This window comes from Chanodichthys erythropterus, chromosome 5 (assembly GCF_024489055.1).
Source record: "Chanodichthys erythropterus isolate Z2021 chromosome 5, ASM2448905v1, whole genome shotgun sequence".
Taxonomy (NCBI): domain Eukaryota; kingdom Metazoa; phylum Chordata; class Actinopteri; order Cypriniformes; family Xenocyprididae; genus Chanodichthys; species Chanodichthys erythropterus.
The window spans coordinates 7442258-7463513 of record NC_090225.1 but is presented as its reverse complement, the minus strand read 5'-3'; the positions used below and the strand labels follow the sequence as shown (position 1 = coordinate 7463513).

The following is a 21256-nucleotide window of genomic DNA, read 5'->3' as shown; positions in this document are numbered from 1 at the left end:
ACTGCTGAATTGCCACAGACACAGAAATTCATCTTCTCTCAGTGATGTCTTTCAGAGTCCATATTATGAGAGGAATCACATCTTTAAATATACATAGAAAAACATATTTTCAGTCAAAACAATGAGTTGTTACTACTATTGGTTCATTAGCAATGCTGAATACAATGTTAAACCCATTGATTTAATGTAAACTAAATTAAATCATTCATTATGTAAGCGATAAGGTACGAGAGGCTGTGCTGTATCATGAATAAGTCACGGCTAAAGGGCGTTGTAAGGCACAACGCAAAGCGGAGTAACCCCTTCAGCCGTGACTTATTCAGGATACACACTAGCCTCCAATATCTTTTTACCTTTATAAAATGGTTACCACACAATACAAATATTAAAGCCAAAAATATGTATCAATGCAATTTTCATGAAGTGAACTTTCACTAAGAGCCTTCCTTCAGCCGAAAAAAATAGTCCCAGACCGTGAACAGCAACAGAAGTTATATTATTACGCCATTAGATGATGGCAAAGACTGTCTTTATGAGTGTGTCAGTCAGTAGTGAAGACTTTTACATTGAAAAGACTGAATTGTTGTGAACACGGAACAAGACGTAACTGACAAATGCTTTGACTAATGCTGTCAGTCATGGGAAACCCCCTTAACTGTTAAAAGGACAAGATAATACATAGAACATTAAAGATTTTTTTATTAAGAACATAGGACTGACCTGAAGGAAAATGCTAAATCTGAATGCAGGTAATAAATTTGCTTACTCTTTCTTGCATTGCTCTTCTACATAACAGTAAGCTTCAATGAACAATATCAATTGAAAACACTTATGTTGCTAAGAGTGGTTGTTAAGGGTGTTGTGTAGTGATACACAGAGCCGTTGGGTGAAGCGGTCATAGCCCTGTTTTATCATGAATAAAACACAGCTATTGACCAATCAGAATCAAGGACAGGAACTAACCGTCTTATAAACATAAACAAATCAAGTTTTTTCATTTTTATTTCTCACATTTTCACAATGTGCAGAGTGATTTCAATCCAATAAAGTCTTCAATGCATCACCACTTAACAGTGAGACTAAAAACAAGTTGTTTGTTAAATGAATGACATTTTAGAGACTAGTTACCATTGTTTCACAAATGCCTCATATGTACAATAAAAATAATTACACTCCACAAAGAAACAAAAAGCACCCCTTCAGAAATCATAGCGTTTAATGGCAACACGCTAGATTTCTAAACTATTATTGTCACCTTCCCCTTGTCAATCGAACTTAACTACTAATTTTAGATTAAATTACTCTATTAAAGGTAATTCCATTTCTTTCGCGTAATCCGTCATGTCTGAACAAGAACTTTGCTCATTAAACACCTTTGGGCAAAACTTTTTCTCATGAGTCCGTAGAGTAGATAATTGGGTGAAACTCTTCCCACATGAAGAGCACTGGTGCGGCTGCTCTCCAGTATGAATTCTTTCATGAGCTTTCAGGGTTTCTGAACGAGCGTAACACTTTCCACAGTGTGAGCACTCATACGGTTTCTCTCCAGTATGAACTCTCTCGTGAGCTTTCAGGTATTCTGAACGAGCAAAACTCCTTCCACAGTGCGAACACTCGAAACATTTCTCTCCAGTGTGAACTCTCTCATGATCTTTCAGGTTTCCTGGCTGAGCGAATCTCTTTCCACAGTGTGAGCACACGTAAGGTTTCTCTCCAGTATGAACTCTCATATGATATTTCAGGTTTCCTGACTGAGCGAAACTCTTTCCACAGAGTAAACACTTGTAAGGTTTCTCTCCAGTATGAACTCTCTCATGATCTTTCAGGTTTCCTGACTGAGCGAAACTCTTTCCACAGAGTAAACACTTGTAAGGTTTTTCTCCAGTATGAACTCTCTCATGATATTTCAGGTTTCCTGACAGAGCGAAACTCTTTCCACAGTACGAGCACTCATACGGTTTCTCTCCAGTATGAATTCTCTGGTGTGTTATTAATTTGTCCAATTTAATAAAGGTCTTCCCACAGTCAACACAAATATAAGGTCTTGCGTCAGTATGAATACGCTGGTGAACTTGTAAAGTTTTCAGTAGTGGAAAACTCTTTCCACAAAAAGAACAAAAGTAAGGCTTCACATCTGCATGAACTTTAATATGCGCTCTTAAGCCTGACGCAAAAGTAAATGTTTTATCACACTGGTCACAGCTGAATAACTTCACTTCAGAGTGAGAGAACAGATGATCTTGGAGAACTTTTTTGGATGTGAAACTCTTTCCACACTGAGTGCATGTGAACGGTTTTACTCCAGTGTGAATACTCATGTGCACATTTAAGGCTCTTTTATCAACATACTTCTTTCCACACTGAGTGCAGGCAAACAGATTTTCTCCAGTGTGAAATCTCATGTGTTTGTTAAGGTCTGATTTACGCATGTAACTCTTTCCACACTGAGTGCATATATAAGGCCTTTCTCCAGTGTGAATTCTCATGTGTATTTTAAGTATTGATTTATGTCTGAAACTCTTTCCACAGTCAGAGCAGGAGAAAGGTCCTTTGACACCAGCACTTATCTGTGTGAAATTCCTTTCAGTCTGTGAAATGACAGGGTTTTCATCTTCATTTGTGAAGTGATAAGGTTTTTGAAACCAAAGCGGTTTGTCTTCATTCACTTCCATTGGATCTAGAATCGACATTTAAAATTCACATAAGTCAATTAAAGAAGCTCATTCTACTCCCTTTTCCCATCACACATCAGATCGCAAAGGCATTTATTTTCAATAAAAATTCCAGAAAATATTTGAAAAGTGGTCCTATTGTTAGATATGTCAGTTTTCTTTTTAATGTTCCTCATCAGTCATTAAGGAGAATGAAGGAAAACACCAACCTGTTTGTTCCTCTGTATCTTCATCTTTTATTCTGCAGGGCTCTTCCTCAAACTCCATCTTTACATAAGTATGTCAATAGTTTTTCCTTAAATAATTCCTCCTGCTTGCTTCTGTTTCTCCTGTGGGAAGATGGGAATATTCCCCAGCATTTAAACTCTCATGAATGACTGTGTGTGCGGCTTCACTGACTAAAGGTGTGAATTGTGGTCGCTGTTGCTCAATTAGCAGATTGATCAAATAGTAATTCAGAAACAATTCCATGATTTAAGTTTTTGTCTTTAACTTCTATGGTTGGTGTCATATGTGTAAATAGGGGCTAGTCCAGGGGTAGGCAAGTTCGGTCCTAGAGAGCCGGTGTCCTGCTGAGTTTAGCTCCAACCTTAATCAAACACACCTGGACAAGCTAATCAAGCTCTTCAGGATTACTAAGGCTATAGGCAGCTGAAGGTTTTTTTTCAGGGTTGGAGCTAAACTCTGCAGGACGGCGGCTCTCTAGGACCGAACTTGCCTACCCCTGGGCTAGTCCTTGCAGAGTCAACAAACAGTTCGATTCAAACAAGGCTAGAATTTCGGCACGGGATTGCACATGATTTAAACCATTCCTGCAAGTTTAGCTTTTAAAGGTGCTTTAAGCGATCCTGGGTGGAGTAACTTCCTGTTGACGTTCGAAGTGTTGTCAAACAAAACAGAGGCTAGCTAGACCCTACCTCCTCCTCCTCCCCCCTCCCCTTCATATTTGATACTGCATATTGCCCACTGTTCTTCAGAAAAATACTTAATAATTACTTATAATAACTATAATGAAATTATGAGATATTATGTATCACTAGCCTACTTTATATAACTGTTATTTATTTGTCTTTTCAAAAGTGGTGTTATTATCAGAAATGAGCTCTATATTTCCAGCACTGTTAAACAATCAATTCTTCAATTCCCACAAGAGTTCAGGGAAGCTGAAAAAATATTGATGAGGGTTCATTGTTGTAATCAGACATCGATTAAACGTGTGAATGTGTGCGTATTTGTGTGAAACGTCGGGAAATGTTTTATTTGTTATATCGTACGTCTGAAATAAACTATTCTTCTTCGGTTACACCCTTTGTTTACATTTATTCATTACATTAAATAGATATCACTTAACACAATTCATAATCTTTACACGATGTCACGTGCATAGCTTTTTGTGCATCAGTAAGGCGTTAGTTCATTTCAATTCGGATGTGAGATTCTGGATTCAATCTCTCTGACTCGCTTGGATTCACTCCGGTGTAAGTGTTTTGATTCAATAAAATGAACTGACTCTTAAGAGTCATTCGTTCGCGAATCAGACACTGGCTCAATGCATGTATAAGATGTCAGAATTTCATTTCTCAAAGTAAATAGTAAATGTACTCACAGTCTGATAGGATCCGGGCTGTGTTTAACTCTGTTTATTTAGACAGACCCTCAACCCCTCGATTGGACCGAGAAGCGAGTCTTCTTCTTCTGTTATTTAAATGGTGGTTGGAGGTTAGCATTTTCCACCACCTATTGGATTGGAGTATGGAGCACAACTTGATCGAAGTAATATGTCTATAATAGATCATGCAGATATTAAGATACTGATGAATACTTTGATCATGTTAGATTTTAGGTTGTGTCAATGTTGTAATTTTACAACACTGGGTCAAAGGGGTAGCAAAATTTGCCTGTGCACCTTATGCATTTCATGGATAAATTGTACTTCTCACCTTTTACCAATTTACTTTTTGATATTTTTTGTCAGCAACAAAACATAATATTAATTTTAAATGTCTTCTTTGATACCATTTTGAGTTTCAATCTAAATTTTATGATTAAATAAGTTCAAGTTTACTTTTTTTTTGAGAATTTGAAAGTATTTGTGTAGTATTTGAAACGATATGTATCTTATAATATATAAAATAATGTTTTCTTTTCTGGGCTTTGCTTGTTTATAACTACTTGAACTTCCCAAATAACTATTGAATATCATATTAAATGCTGGATGGGTTGTGTTGATAAATGGATAGGAATTAATTTTAAAACGTATTGTATGATAGAGAAAATTCTGTATTACTGTTACTAATAAAGCTGCATCTGATTATGCTATGTTAGCTACTTTACAAAATAGTGTTTTTCTCTGAGGCATGGTAAAGCATGGTACTCACAAAAATCAAGAAAATTAGATTTAAACAATAAGACTAAAGCTATATAACAATAATTAGTTTTCTGTCTATAAATATATCAAAACTGTTGTTCCCTTGTCTATTAAAATGTGTAATATATTGAAGCGTCTTTGGCGTTTCCATGGTTTCTACAAAATAAAACCGAAACCGAGGGTAACGCGTGTATGACACAATTGACAGGTGACTCCTCACACGTCCCGGAGCCTTGGTTAAAATTGCAATTTTCTCACGATTTACAAATAGTTGGAAACATTTGGGATGTTGTAAGTACTCAAGTGAACAAAATATATAACACTGACCTAGTGGTTATTGGATATTTTACTGCAAAAATCTTACATATTGTACCTTTAAATACACCATGTGGAGTACATTTATAATGGGTGGATGTGGATGGAGGCACTTTTTGTTCTGCTTCACTCATACTTCATGGCTCACTGCCATTAAAGCTCAGATGAGAGTTGATGTTGTGGTGGAAATTGGAATTGGAATAATATTTTAATGGTTGAGCTGCATATAAAAGGACCAAGAAAAAGATTTACACGGTATTTAATAGTATCCACAAGCTAAATCCTAAGAACTGCATGCAAACACAACCATGAACGAGACCGGACAAACGTAAACTGAAAACACTTGACTTATGGCTTAGTGAGGCCTCTATAGACAGCAATGCAATTGTAACTCTCAAGATCCATAAATCAGTTCATGTGAGTTCAGTGGTTCTACCTTAATATTATAAACCAATGAAAATACTTTTTGTGCACCAAAAAAAAAAAAAAAAAAACGACTTTTCAACAATATAGTGATGGGCCGATTTCAAAACACAGCTTAGTTCGAAGCATTGCCAGAGAAGTCTCAAAAATACACACACACATCCAAGGCGATTCGCACACGAATGATGATTTGCACATTCACATTCAGGGATAAACTCCTACATTTTAAACATTAGAAAGTTTTTGTGCAGTTTTATATCTATGAATTGTGTTCTGCATTTGTAAAAAATATATTTTATAAATATATATAATTTTGCACCCGTAAATTGCTTTTTGTGAATCCTCTATTTTTTGTGCTCGTGCATTTAGTGTATGCAAATGAGCCAATGAGTAATGCTTTGAAATTTCATGTTATTTTAATTTTTAAAGTGTTTGTTCTCCAGTTGATGACACCAGTCTTCCATTAAAGTTTAAACTGGCACATTGTCCATGTTAATCTTAGTTTGGTTTCCCAATATTTTTGGCACTGCATCTGATGTCCATTCGTATTTTTTCTTGGTTTGTCCAAACATCACACATGTTTAGTCATGGTTACATGTGCCAATTCAGCCATGTAGTTCTGCTTTTCACACACACAACAATTAGTAGCAGATTGTGCAATAGATCTTGGTTGTGTATTCTGTGGTGAAACACGATTATGAAAGATCAGCAGATCTTTCAGGCGGAATCTAGTGACAGTAGCACATAAAGCTAAATAGAATGGTTGAAATTTAGGCATGGTTAGCTAGTAAAAATCATTGATTGTCTGTTCTCCCAGATCACATGAGTTCATTTTGATCATGAGTTTAGGCTACTTGTACCATCTAACTTTAAGTTGGCATCAAGATATTCAAATCAATATCACTCCAGAACAGATTAAAATGTAGCCGATCTCAGTTTTACACGTAGGCTGCGTTAGGGTATGAGCTATGAATTTTGTTGTGCACTAATTAGGGTCCTCAAGGTGGCAACACTGGCCCGAGCCGTTGCTTTCACAGTCGGAAAAGAAGTCTACCGAAGAAGACAACAAAACTCGCCCGCGTTCACGAGTGCCTGTGAGGGGATTAAAAGCCGTTCACGCTGCTGATGTGTTTTTCAAACTGTAAGTACAATCATTGTTTTATTTATCATATATATATATATATATATATATATAATTTTGAGCGATATTTTATGAATTGAATTAATGAATGAAACAAGGTGTAACCCAATATGAGCAACCAAAGAAAGCATTATTTCCATTATTTCAGACATACGACAAAGACATTTTAAGTGTGTTTGTTTCTTATAGAATAAAGCTCCCGAATTCTTTAACTGAATCAGACTATGATAAATATAATGTTAAAAAGACACAAAAAGCAGTTAGATGAGTAATTGTAAGTGTGATGAGCATCTGGTTAAGAAGCAACAGCAACGGCAAAACATTTTGACTTTTATTCATTCTCACGATATAAATTCTTGATATCAACAATTCAATTCTTGATATCTGTAATAGTATTTTCACTAGTGAAATGTTACTATAGGCTTCCATTCATATTCAATTGTTGATATCAAGAATTGATTTCTTACTAGTTGAAATTCCAATTTCACATATCCGAAATAAAATTCTTACTAGAAAAAAATCATAATTTTTTATATCAATAATTACATTGTTACTAGTAAAAATGCGATTTTTTTAGATCAAGAATTCAAATGGCACTAGTTGAAACGTCAGTTCTTGATATAAACAATTGAATTGCTACTAGTAAAAATGTTCATTTTTGATATCTGAAAATGTATTTCTGATATCAATATAATTTCAGATATCTAAAATGGCTTTCTTACTAGTAACAATCACATTCATGATATCAGAAACTAGCATTGTCACTAGTGACAGTCAAATTATTGATATCAAAAATTAACATTGTTACTAACAATTCAATTGTTGATATAAAGGAATATATATTTGCATTAGTAACAAAGTAATTAATGATATAAAAATTATGATTTTTACTAGTAAGAATTGTATTTCTGATATGTGAAATAAAAATTTCAACTAGTAAGAAATCAATTCTTCATATCAAAAGTTGAATTTGAATGGCAGCCTATGGTGACATTTCACTAGTAAAAAAAAATACAATTACAAGAATTTTATATAGAATTTAGAATTTTAGTTTGTACTTGTGGAAATTTAATTCCTGCTGTCAAGAATTGAATTGTTGATATCAAGAATTAACATTGTTACTAGTGGAAATGTAATTCTTGATATCAAGAAGTGAATTGTTGATATCAAGAATTCATATCCCGAGAATTAATAAAAGTCAAAAGGCCTTGCCATAAAATGCGACCACAATTCACACCTTCAGTCAGCCACTCCCACAGCCGTTCATAAAAGAGTTGAATTGCTCGGAAATATTCCCATCTTTCCACAGAAGAAGAAGAAGCAAGCAGGAGGAATTACTTCAGTAGAAACTACTGACATACTATTGTAAAGATGGAGTTTGAGGAAGAGCCCTGCAGAATAAAAGATGAAGATACAGAGGAACAAACAGGTTGGTGTTTTCCTTTATTCTCCCAGGGAACATTAAGAAAAAAACTGAAAGAAAGAAAAAACAGACTACATTTTTGCTTAATTGTGACTCCTAGTATATTTCTTGTTGTTCTCAATTGTCCTTCTTTATTTTAATTTTGAGAACTTGATATGTTTATTTTAGACCCGATGGAAGTGAATGAAGACAAACAACATCAGTTTCAAAAACCTAATTTCACAAATGAAGAAGGAAACACAGTAATTTCACAGATTGAAAAGTGTTTCTCACAAAAACGAGCTCGCAAAACTGGAATCAAAGAATCTCTCATCTGCAATGAGTGTGGAAAGAGTTTTAGACAAAAAGGAAACCTTACTGTGCACATGAAATATCACAACAGAGAAAAACAGTTCATATGTAGTCAGTGTGGAGAGAGTTTCATGTATAAATCAACGCTCGAAAGACACATGAGAATTCACACTAGAGAGAGGCCTTATACATGCACTCAATGTGGAAACAGTTTCAATTACAACGGACAATTAATCGATCACATGAGAATTCACACTGGAGAAAAACCGTTCACATGCACTCAGTGTGGAAGGAGTTTCACTCAGAAAAGAAATCTTAATACTCACATGAGAATTCACACTGGAGAAAAACCTTTCACATGCACTCAGTGTGAGCAGAGATTCGCATCCAAAGCCGCTGTCACCAAACATCTGCACCGTCACTCTGGAGTGAGGTCCTTCAGCTGTGATCAGTGTAACAAAACATTTGTTTTTGACTATAACCTAAAAATACACCTTAAAGTTCATACTGGTGTGAAGCCTCACATTTGTTCTTTTTGTGGAAAGAGTTTGTTGCATCTGCACTCTTTAAAAGAGCATGAGCGTATTCACACTGGTGTGAGACCTCATATATGCTCTGACTGTGGGAAGACCTTTATTTCATCCACCAACTTAAAAATACACCAGAGAATTCATACTGGAGAGAAACCTTATGGGTGCTCACACTGTGGAAAGAGATTCACTCAGTCAGAATCCTTGAAAATTCACGAGAGAATTCATACTGGAGAGAAACCTTATGGGTGCTCACACTGTGGAAAGGGTTTTGCTCGGTCAGATTCCTTGAAAATTCATGAGAGAGTTCATACTGGAGAGAAACCTTACAGGTGCTCACACTGTGGAAAGAGCTTCACTCAGTCAGAATCCTTGAAATATCATGAGAGAATTCATACTGGAGAGAAACCGTACAAGTGCTCACACTGTGGAAAGAGTTACACTCAGTCAAAATCCTTGAAAATTCATGAGAGAATTCATACTGGAGAGAAACCTTATGGGTGCTCACACTGTGGAAAAGGTTTTGCTCGGTCAGATTCCTTGAAAATTCATGAGAGAGTTCATACCGATGAGAAGCCGCCCCAGTGCTCTTAATGTGAGAAGAGTTTTGCCAATCTATCTAATCTATGGACTCGTATGAAAAAGCATTGCCTGAAGGTGTCTAAGTGAGCAAAGTTCATGTTCTGATTCATGACTTTCAAGTAAATAGTTTGATTTTTTCAAGGTCGAGCTGATTGTGTTTTTTATAATCTGCACAGATTTAGTTTAGTGCACATACTCGTCAATACAACACATGATCGTCAATATGAATATTAAATATAGCCGAATTGCTCAGCATCTGCGCATTTCTGGCTTACTTTAACAGAGCCGTCACTAAGCAACAAATGAAGGTGTGCAGGTTTGTTTGCTTTAAAGGGAATAGTGCAGACCAAAGCAGGGCTCAACGCTAAGGATTTTTTCTACTGGCCAATTGCCACATGGCACATGTGCTCTGGAGTACTTTGGAAAACCGTTGTCACTTAACACCCTGCTGTTGCATCAAGAAATGCAACTTGAATCTCTGTTATGCAAGGAAAAAGCTATACTGTTCAATGCAGAGATGCCGGCAAGTTCTCTGGGAAAAACAGACATCGTGTTCTCAGTCCCAAAGACGAAAAGGACCATCCAGACTTTTATCAGCGACAGGTACAAAAGCAAACATCTGCCATGCCATGGTATGGGGGTGCATCAGTGCAAATGACATGGGTGATTCGTGTGAAGGTACCATTGACATATTGGGATTGTACAGAGACATTTAATTGCATCAAGATGGCATCTTTCCTGGGAATCATACAATGCCAGGCCTCATTCTGCACATGCTACATCAGAGAGTTTTTAGACATTTTACTACACCTTAGAAGGGATGTGCATGACTTCCTGACTGTAGTCCAGACCTTTCTCTTATTCAAATGTATGACCCATCATGAAAAGAAGAGTCGGACACAAACTGAACAATCCCATTTTAATAAGCTATTGTCGCGATGCGAACCACCACTCGATGACATTTAAAGCAGAAATATATTGCTGGGCACATAATTAATGCTGCTGCAAACTTGTGCGAAGCTTCAACTCTAATGTATGAAACTTGAGCGATTGCAAGCCATGGAGTATGGTGTATTATAAATTATTTTTATATATTTAAGAGCATTGATTTTGGAAGTATGTGATACCTGTTTCCATGTCCCATTGATAAATGCAATGAAAATAGTTTACATAGGTTAATAGTTAAATGTTTTAGGTTTTACTGTATTGCTGTATGGGCAACAAGGATTGGATGTAAAAATCAATAATAAACATGACCATGAGATCACTGTGTGTGTGTGTGTGTGTGTGCGTCCACTGGTTTGACCTACGTTGACCTACTCAAAGTGTGTGTATTGAGGTTTCAGGAGACGCCCCCTACATTATGAAGACATGCTGTGTAACGCAAAAAAAAAAAAACATACTAAACGATTTTTCTATTAAAAATGTAAAAATGCAGAAAGTTTTGTGTGATGGGTATGTTTAGGAGTAGGGTTATTGTAGGGGGGTAGAATATACGGTTTGTACAGTATAAAAACCATTACGCCCTTGGAATGTCCTCATAAACCACCTATAACGTGTGTGTTTGTGTGACACATGAACTGATTTAAATATATTTTTTGTACCTTTATGGATCTTGAGAGAGGAAATGCCATTGCTGGCTATGGAGGCCTCACTGAGCCATCGGATTTCAACAAAAATATCTTAATTTGTGTTCCGAAGATAAAAGAGGGTCTTACGGGTGTGGAACTGCATGAGGGGGAGTAATAAATGACATTGTTTTCATTTTCGGGTGAACTAACCCTTTAAAGTGGGATTGTCAGTGTGCCGTACGTACGGACTGTTATTCTGGCGAGGTTTGATCAATCGAATAAACGAGCCGTAATTTCATTTCTTGTTATTTCATTCCAAATAGGAAATCGTAGGAGGATTTGAGTCTTTTAGGCTGAAATCACTGTTGAAAATCCTCTTTTTTACAGTCTTGACTGGAATACACAGATTCGATAGGTCTTTAAATACCTTAGCACTTATATAAAATAATTTAGATAATTCTCTTTTCACACTAAATTTAAATGGCTTATGATTACTCCTTTTTTGTTTGTTTGTTTGTTTATATATGTGTAAGAAAAACTGAAAACGTGAAGTAAAAAATAATCAAAACAGCGTTTCGGTCTCCCGCATGCAGTGCGTTCAGCGTGCGTGAGCCCTGCCAGTTTCCGTAGATTCCCGAGCGCGTGCGTGACGCAGCAGCGTCCAACGGTCAGAAGAATTTTCACAGGCAAGATGGCGACTTCGGAGCCGGTAAGAGGGAGCGGGCTTTTTCATTTAGGGCTTCTCAGCGACCAAAAATGGTAAACCGGCGTCTGTTGTAATGTCTGCGGGACATGTTTAAACACTGAGCAGTAGTGTTAAAAGCTGGAGGTGTCGTTTTGGCGTTCAGTATGGTTTCGGGGCGGCACTGCTGCTGGTGACTTTAGAGACAGGGAGGGTCCGGACAACGACAATTCATCAGTCCTCACACCCGTTAACGGGTCATTTCGAATCGGCGTAATGATACCATAACGCTTTTGGGGCAGATGGTGTCGGGTTTTCTCTCTTCTCCACGTGATGAGATCATATCTCCAGACATCTGGACACGTGTGTTCGTGGCTAACTGTGTTCGGCTAGCGTGCTCAGTCGTGGCTGCTTAATACGTTTCATTATTCACTATCTCAACTAAATGTGACGTTTCGATTTGCACGATTGCACTAACGTGTAGTTTGAATCCGTAAATAACACCAAAGTCATTGATCGCTGAAATAAGGCAGCATGTGTTTAGAGAAGCTTATACCGTAGCGGACAGTAGAGGGTGTATGACTCCAAATTGCACTGGAAATTACACTTACTGACTCTATAGTGTGTGATCTGCACTACACTGCATTAAGTACGTGCTGTAATCGAACTAGTTGTCTTGGTAACAGGCCTAAAAAAAGTTATGAACAGCCTAAAAGTTAAAAAAAAAAAAAAAAAAATGACTAACTTGACTAGTCATAGTGGTTTATGCAGCCGGTTTCAGAGTATTGAGCCAATAGATTGCAATTGAAACATCTGTTTCCATTTAGTATTTTTGCTATTTACCTAAAGAAAGATCTCTTATTGTCCAGGAGCCTCTTTAACAGTGAAGACAGACTGACAGGTGCACAGAATGTGCTGTAGATCAATTTGAGGATCATGACTTGTGCAATGAGATGATTGTCAGTATTTCTCTATGTATGCATGGAATGACCCTGAACTTTCTGTAATCAGTTTCCCCACGGACATGGAAAAACCTAGGGATATCTGGGAATTTTTAAAATAGGAATAGTTGTGGAAATTTCTCTGCTCTAAAACGTTTAATTGGATAGATACCACTTCTTGTAGAGTAAAAATTCCTCAGTGTGACTGAAAAAAGGGAAATTCATTAACGGTCTGTTTTGCATTTATGTAGCGAGGAACTGAAAATGAAGAAAGCCGTGCTGATAGTCCTACAGCTGCTGTGACAAGTCCTGAACAGTACATCAAACACCCTTTGCAAAACAGGTAAATGTGGTAAATTTCTTTGTGTATTTATATCTTGCATCACCTGTGTAACGTGCCACACCGAGAACAGAAATCAGTCATAGTGCATTAGGGGTTAAAGTGAATAGAGCACATAATATCTGAAATTAATTGAACACTTTTTTTTTTTTTTGGGGGGGGGGGACAATATTTACTCAAACTCTAAAACAAGTGTGCATTTTTTGTAGCATATATTGATAATCTAAAACTAGCCATAAACTATAGTTTAGAATTTTGTGGGCAGTAAATGTGTATATATATTTTTGCAAAGAAAGAAGTATATTTTAATGCATAAATTATAAAGTGTCATTAAATACATTATTTATATAAATATAAATCTTTTGTAACATTATAAATGCTGTTTTGAACTTTATTTATTGAAGAATCCTGAAAAAAAATGCATCACAGTTTCCATTAAAATATTAAGCTGCACAACTGTTTTCAACATTGATAATAATTAGAAATGTTTTTTGGGCAGCAAATCAGCATATTAGAATGATTTCTGAAGGATCATGTGACACTGAAGACTGGAGTAATGATGCTGAAAATTCAGCTTTGCAATCACAGGAATAAAATTTTAAAATATAATAAAAATAGAAAAGTTATTTTAAATTGTAATATTTCGCAGTATTACTGTTTTTACTTTAAGTTTGATCAAATAATGCAGAATTTGTGAGCATAAGATACTTTTTTAAAATCAGAGAAAATAAGGTGCTGTGGACATCTTTAGAAAACTGACGTTTGCTAAACTAGTCTACTAGTTTAATAAACGTGTAGTGAGAGTCACATTTTAGGTGGAAGTAGTGTTTGGTGTCATTCTGAGCTCAAAAGTCATATGAGCGATGAGGTGGCAGTCTGCCAGCATGCTGCAGGAAGTGCTGAGCTCACATGTTGAGCTGTCTCATTCCAGCCCTTTCTGTCTTTTCACTACCCGTGGCTTATTCCTGTGATGATCTGTGAGGACCTTCGTTCATTATAAAAGCTGCCGCCCCCTCAAGTACAACATTCACATTTCAGTTTGTTACAAATGCAAGATGTCATTTTTAAGTTTTTATTTAACTGTTATTTTTAGAATTTTCACTCTGCTCTATTTTTCCAGTCTGTTATAGATGGGCTAAAGTTTAAAGTTCACCACAGGTCAGAGCTGCATGAGATAACCCTGTAGTATCAGTGACAGGGTGCATCTGTCATATACTCCGCGTTTACTACTGGGTTCTAGAATGATAGCATCCTTTATTATGACTGTTTACATAGCTGTTTAGTGGAGCTGCATTATTTCTCTGTCCTTTGCTTTTAGGCAGCTGGTTAGATTGAAACCTTGTCATAGGAGAAAATTGACTTTTGTTCTCTTATAGACTTGATTTATTGATTTATTTATTTTTTTTATTATAATTGTGAAATATTAAAATTTAAAGTGTTTTGTATTTTAATATATCTTATAAAATATAATTTATTCCTGATGACAAAGCTGAATTTCCAGTTTTCAGTGTCACATGATCTTTTAGAAATCATTCTAGTATGCTGATTTGGTTATGTTGCCTAATATATTTCTGGAAACGGTGATGCATTTTTCCAGGATTTTTTGACAAATAGGTTCACAAGAACAGAATTTATTTAAAATAGAAATCTTTTGTAACATAAATGTTTTTACTGTCACTTTTGATCAGTTTAATGTGTCCCTGCTGAATAAGTGTTTTAATTTCTATTTAAAAAAAAAAACAATAAACAAACTTTTGAACAGTATTGTATGTAATGAGGTTTAAAAGAGTCCACTGTGAAAATGTTTTCATAAACGTATATCATATTTTTATATACTTTTTCCCATTACAAATTGTATTATCAGTAGTTATTAGTATAAAAATTTTGAAACATTTAATTGAAAAAGTAACCTGAATTTGAGTGTAATGCATTAGCATTAATGATTGTGTGATAACTGATGATCATGTTTTCCAGCATGATTTGAGATGATCTAAAGAGGTTTTTGAACTTCAGCAGCAGAAGAACATCTGACCAGCTGTTCAGAGTCACACTATCAATTTATATTTAATAATGATACTATAACCTTTAATATGTTTTAATTCAAAGCCATTTTTGCCGAGCAGCTGTGGTTTTCCATTGGTTAACAGGACAGTATGAGTCGTCTCTCAGCTGAAGCAGGCCTTCATGAATATTATATGAGTGACACAAGGAGACTCGTTCTCACTGTCCTTATTTGCGTCCCTGCAGATGGGCTCTCTGGTATTTCAAAAATGACAAGAGCAAAAGTTGGACAGAAAATCTGCGTCTCATCTCCAAATTTGACACAGTGGAAGATTTCTGGGCGTAAGTGTCTTTCCTTTGTCATGTATTATGACATTAAGTGACATTATCACCCTTTTTCCTTTTATAATGAACATTTGAGTGGCAAATCGTGATGGATTTGACTTCTGTTCACTCCTCAGATTATACAATCACATACAGCAGCCCAGTAAACTTGGTTTTGGTTGTGACTACTGCTTATTTAAGGTAAGATGAGAAAGTGTGTATATGCCCGAACTGAAATGTGTGGCTAATTATTAACCAAACATTTTATTGTAAAGCAGGTGCACTTCTGAATTTCTGGGCATCACTCTGACCACATGACTGCAGATTTAATTATCTGCATGCTGATAAAGAGATGAATGTTAGCACTTGGCAAAAATGAGAAAACACTCATATCCAGATTATGTGTCTCAGGATGGAATTAAACCCATGTGGGAGGATGACAGGAATAAACTTGGAGGAAGGTGGTTAATGACCCTCAGCAAACAGCAACGACACAATGACCTTGACCGCTACTGGATGGAGACAGTAAGAGTTTTTTTTTCACATGGTTTTGTGGATGGCTCAGTGTGCGTTGCATAACTTAATACTGTGCTGTGTTTTGCAGCTGTTATGTTTAATCGGAGAGTCCTTTGATGAGGCTAGTGAAGACGTGTGTGGAGCTGTGGTCAATGTCAGGCCAAAGGGGGATAAAATAGCCATCTGGACGGGCAACTGCCAAAACAGGGACGCTATCATGACGATAGGGTACGTTGCTTTTTTTATACTGTCCACACTAGGATACAACACATTGTTGAAATATTTCAATTACAAATCAGAACAGATTTAAGGGTTAGTTCACCCAAAAATGAAAATTCTGTCTTTACTCACCTTCATGTCCTTCCACACCCGTAAGACCTTCGTTCATCTTTGGAACACAAATTAAGATATTTTTTGATGAAATCCAAGAGGTTTCTGATCCCCCATAGAAAGCAACATTACCACCACATTCAAGGTCCAGAAAAGTACTAAATACCAATAAGTACTAAGTACCGATAATTTGTGTTTGTGTGCCCGATAACCGATATGCAGAACCAATTACTGATTTATTTACTGTTATACTTCTGTTTTTGACACAATTACACCACCACTGAACTGAACAAACCATTTTATTTATAACAATCACTTCCTCCTTGCATAGAAAACAAAACCAATCTTATTTATACACCAATAAATAGAGGGGTCTGAAAGTGCAAAAAATTAAAAGGTGAACTGTTAAACTGTTTTTGTTGAAAATTTGTAATCTTTCATGCTAATTTTAATCTTCATATTACAAAAATAATTTTATGTTTAAAAAGCATCAGCAGCAACACTAATGTTAACAATAAGCAAAATAAATGTAGAATGTCTGTTTTCAAATGGAGAAAATAAATGAAAGACAGGAGTCATATCAACTTTGCAGAAATGTAATACTTCATTTTAAACTACAGTTTTAGTAGATTTATAAGCTGTTTAATAGGCTAAAGAGTGAAGAATAATTAGCTGGATAATGTTAAATAACTGAATAATATTCTCTGGAATATTGGACTATAACAAACAAAACATCATATTATCGCATTTCTCAAGTGGTATGCATTTACACCGAGTAATACTCAAACTGTGATCGCTCGTGGAGATAATAAATAAGTTGTGTTTACTTGGATGTTTATTAGCGAATTAATAATTTTATAGTAAATATTTATATAATTACGGTGTTTTAAACAAGTGAATCTTGTTCAAAGTTACATGTGGTGGCCATGCTGGAGCATTTCCTGAGCATCAACCTGATGAATGAACAGTAAAATGCAGACGACTTCACAAGACTAATGATGAGCATAGACAACAGAGAGAGAATTAATTCAGCGCTTTTATTTCCAACATGTGCTCATTCATGGCTGTATTTAATTCATGCAAAGTTACATCTTTATCGGGACAGCACTTGACATCTTCACTTCAACTAAGTCATAATCAATTGTGTTTACGAGGATAGGCGATCTTTTACGTGCATTTAGACAATTTTTGCAAACTTTGCAATTAATCAGACAATCGCATACGTTTTGAACCGTGGTGTCTGGTCCGAACGGATTAATGATCCCTATACTAGACATTGCGCATCCTGCGATGCGACTATTGCGGATGTGCATATTGCGATTTCGATGCTAAAACGATATATCGTGCAGTCCCTCATAGGCAAACCTCATTTTCATAGGCAAAATTTGTAATATTCTGGCTAAGCTAGGCCTTTACTCTTCCATACTCTTAACCATTGCTCTTCGATAGCATCATACATTTCTAGATCATGATAACCACAGGTAAAAAATGCACAGCACCTCACTGCCATGGTAAAAAGTAATACACACATTTAAACAAATCCATTAATGCTAAAATTCAACATGAATATCTCCATATTTCTACCACAGTATTCATGTTTACAGTGTTACTACAGTAAACCCATGCTAAATGTGTATTGAGAAGTCTTCTAACTTGACCGTTGTGGCACAATGTTTCTCCTGTTTTCTGCTGATCTCGCCTTTATCATCAGATATAAACTCGAGTGCTTCTCAATGATCTCGCAGCACTGTTTAGTGCGACAAAAATGCGACAGTTTAGTGAGTCTACTGCTTTTTTTTTTCTTTTTCTGAAGAACATGCTCTCCAAGGCTAATCAAAAATACAGTAATATTGTGAAATATTATTACAAATGTAAAATAACTGTTTTCTAATTGAACATTTTTTTTTTATTATTCTTGTGATGTCAAAGCTGAATTTTCATCATCATTACTCCAGTCTTCAGTGTCACATGATCCTTCAGAAATCATTCTAATAAGCAATTTTTAGCATTTCATGAAAAATTTCTTACCAAGTCGATACTGAAATTTAAAAAAATGTGACGCTTTGAGCGCTGTTGAGCGGATTCATAAACACCTTTTTGAGTGAAAGGTCATGTTGATTCCACCGAAATGTGGAATGTGTGTTTAGTTGATGTTTTATGTAAATGTGCTGATATCTATCAGACTTCTGTTCTGTTCATTCCCCTTTAGGCAACAATACAAAGAGCGTTTGAGTCTCCCAATCAAAACCCTCATCGGATACCAGTCACATGACGACACCTCTAGCAAAAGTGGCTCTACAACAAAGAACATGTACTCAGTTTGAAGAAAATTAATTTCAACTCATTGTAGGTTTATAAAATTTCAAATTTGCATCACATTAATACTTTTGAGTTGTCAACTACTGTAGTGTCCTTCCTTTTTAAGAAAAGAAAAAAAAAATCTGATATGTAAATGTAGTGCTCTCCAGCCTGAAATGATCAGCACCGTTACCATGTGGATCAGGGGACGTCTGCTTGTTTAGACCTGAGAGAGGACCACATCAGCTAAAACTTTACCAGTTAAGCTAGATGTTACTGATATCATTTTTAGCGATTTGGGAGAGTTTAAAGGACTAATCGAGACTTACCTAGCTGAAGAGGCTCTAAGGCTTAGATAAGAGGCATACCGTTCTTTGCTTTAACCTTTTGTTCTCTCACGCGTCACGTCATGAAGTATTTCTCATCGTCAGATGAACAGATAAACCCACGACATAATCCACATGGACATTTTAAGGGCCCAAACTGTTTTAACATGCTTTGGTTAGAGGTGTTTGGCATGAGAAGTGATTGCAGAGACGCCTGCAGACTGACTATCTTAAAGGTTTGTAAAGGATTACTTTCGGTCATGCTCCAAGTTTGGAATTTGGAGGAGTGGTCATTTATTGTTTCAGCTATGCTGAAATTGTGGCATCTTGCTTGTTTCTCCCCTCCATCTATTTATGATATATGCGTTGCAGTTGAACTATGTAGTGCGAGGAACACCATGAAAATCAAGCTCCTTTTCTTTCAGTTGTTTTTGAGGTTCTTAGCAATGTGGACTACTGCTTGCTGTTTTTCCTTATTTGTTCCTTTTGAACTTTTTTTTTTTTTTTTTTTTTTTTTACAGTGTATTCAGTGAATGCCTGGACATACATGCTTTTTAAGTTTGCTTCCACCTTTTCCCTAATTGATACTGTAGACATTTTCTAGTTTGCCCCACTCTTTGGATCAGTGAAAGAAGAGAGGATATTCATTGTGAATTTATTTTGCTCATAATGTATCTTTATTATCTGTAATTCCAGGATGTATATTACCTTCTTTCAAAGTAAAGGTTATGTGCTTTGCATTAATAATTGAATCTTTCTTTATTCTTTCTTTATTCTTTATTGTCTTGACTCTTTTATCAGAGGTCATAAAAACATTAACACCTCAATACAAAAGGTTTAATTTATTTGCTCATTTTAAGTAATTGCTTGAGTTCAAACCTACCTTAGTTAAACAGTTGTCATTAGCACAAACTAATTTTTCCAGTATTCATTTAAACAGTCACTTGATGAGGCACCATCTATGATAAACTAATACACTGCATCATAAATTGCATACTGAGTACGTACTACATTGGAATTTTTAATATACTTCGCTACCATAATAAAAATACATTCTATATAGTATAAATGTGGGTTAGTATGAATGAAATTTGGATGTGCTGTGTTTGCCATGTTGTTACTGTCACATCACTTCATTGCCATTCATAAATCCTCTCCTGAGGCATCATGGGTAAATTGTCCATCGAATGCACACTTCAGAATCTCAGCAGAAGTAGTAGGTCATCTGGAAACTTTTCACCTACTGTTTTCATACTTTGTAGTAGGGAAGTATTCAATTTTGGATGCAGCAATAGAGTTCTGCAGGGATTATGTATTTTTGTAGGCCAACCAAGAAATTAGCTTCAACCTGGTTTCCTTGCTAAAAAGCCTTTTTTGGATTGTTACAAAAAAGAAGCTCTGTGACCAATGTAAGTTCATGATTCTTTCATGTTTTGCTTTTCAAGATAACCTGGTACACTTTAGAATAATGGTCCATCATTAATAGGGATCTGTGCAGCAAGTAATGTAGGACAGATGAGTATTACTACATTAGCACTTAAGCTACTATTATTAACTAATATATATAAACAAGATTAACTAATCAGCAAGTCATTACAAATTTAGGACTGAAATAGTCCCTTATAAGGTAATCAATAATTACTGAATGAGAATAGCATAATTAAGAACTATGAAAAATTATAAAGAATTACTAATACTGATCACAATATTAATGTCTGGGGTGTGAGCAATTGTCTTTTTTTTTTTTTTTTTTTACTCTTAACGTCATAAAATGCATCACTAATTACTTGTGTTACCTAGTCTTTACTAGTGATTTGGATATTTTAAAGTGAAAAAGACATTTTAGCTAGTTATTAGTTTTTGATCATGCCCATCTCATTCAGTAATTATTGATTACCTACACTACAAAATGCTGGGTTGAAAATGGACAAACCCAGCAGTTGGGTTAAATGTTTGCCCAACCTGCTGGGTGGTTTTATTTAACTCAACTATTGTTTAAAAATTACTGTATTGCTTGCTTTGTTCATTTTCAACCCAATTTGGGTTGTTTTTTTAGAGTGTAATAAGTAGGGCTGGGTAAAAAATATCGATTAGTCTAGTCTGTTTTCAGTTGATGAATGAAAAGAACATGTAGCACGCCTCCCATCCAATAAATCGCAATCATCTTTGTGCTTTGTTACTT

General features: G+C 35.7%; 3 protein-coding genes across 4 annotated transcripts; 2 read left to right on the top strand and 1 right to left on the bottom strand.

Annotated features, from left to right (window-relative positions):
• Positions 1–731: 731 nt before the first annotated feature.
• LOC137019973 (zinc finger protein 135-like) lies at positions 732–4362 on the bottom strand. 2 transcript variants are annotated; one of them, XM_067385132.1, is made up of 3 exons: positions 4279–4362; positions 2882–3001; positions 732–2677 (listed from the first exon to the last, which is right to left on the bottom strand). In XM_067385132.1, the coding sequence occupies exons 2-3, from the start codon at positions 2937–2939 to the stop codon at positions 1299–1301; spliced, it is 1437 nt and encodes a 478-aa protein (XP_067241233.1). In that variant the 5' UTR covers positions 2940–3001; positions 4279–4362; the 3' UTR covers positions 732–1298. The 2 variants fall into 2 exon arrangements, with proteins under 2 accessions (XP_067241233.1, XP_067241234.1); XM_067385133.1 differs by lacking the exon at positions 4279–4362 and having other exon boundaries at positions 2882–3303.
• Positions 4363–6498: 2136 nt separating this feature from the next.
• On the top strand, positions 6499–11000 carry LOC137019972 (zinc finger protein 135-like). Its single transcript, XM_067385131.1, has 4 exons — positions 6499–6919; positions 8229–8348; positions 8511–9758; positions 10029–11000. The coding sequence occupies exons 2-3, from the start codon at positions 8291–8293 to the stop codon at positions 9755–9757; spliced, it is 1305 nt and encodes a 434-aa protein (XP_067241232.1). The 5' UTR covers positions 6499–6919; positions 8229–8290; the 3' UTR covers position 9758; positions 10029–11000.
• Positions 11001–11964: 964 nt separating this feature from the next.
• eif4e1c (eukaryotic translation initiation factor 4E family member 1c) lies at positions 11965–19902 on the top strand. The gene is made up of 7 exons (XM_067385848.1): positions 11965–12025; positions 13191–13282; positions 15527–15622; positions 15742–15805; positions 16016–16129; positions 16209–16348; positions 18660–19902. The coding sequence occupies exons 1-7, from the start codon at positions 12008–12010 to the stop codon at positions 18772–18774; spliced, it is 639 nt and encodes a 212-aa protein (XP_067241949.1). The 5' UTR covers positions 11965–12007; the 3' UTR covers positions 18775–19902.
• The last annotated feature ends 1354 nt before the right edge of the window (positions 19903–21256 follow it).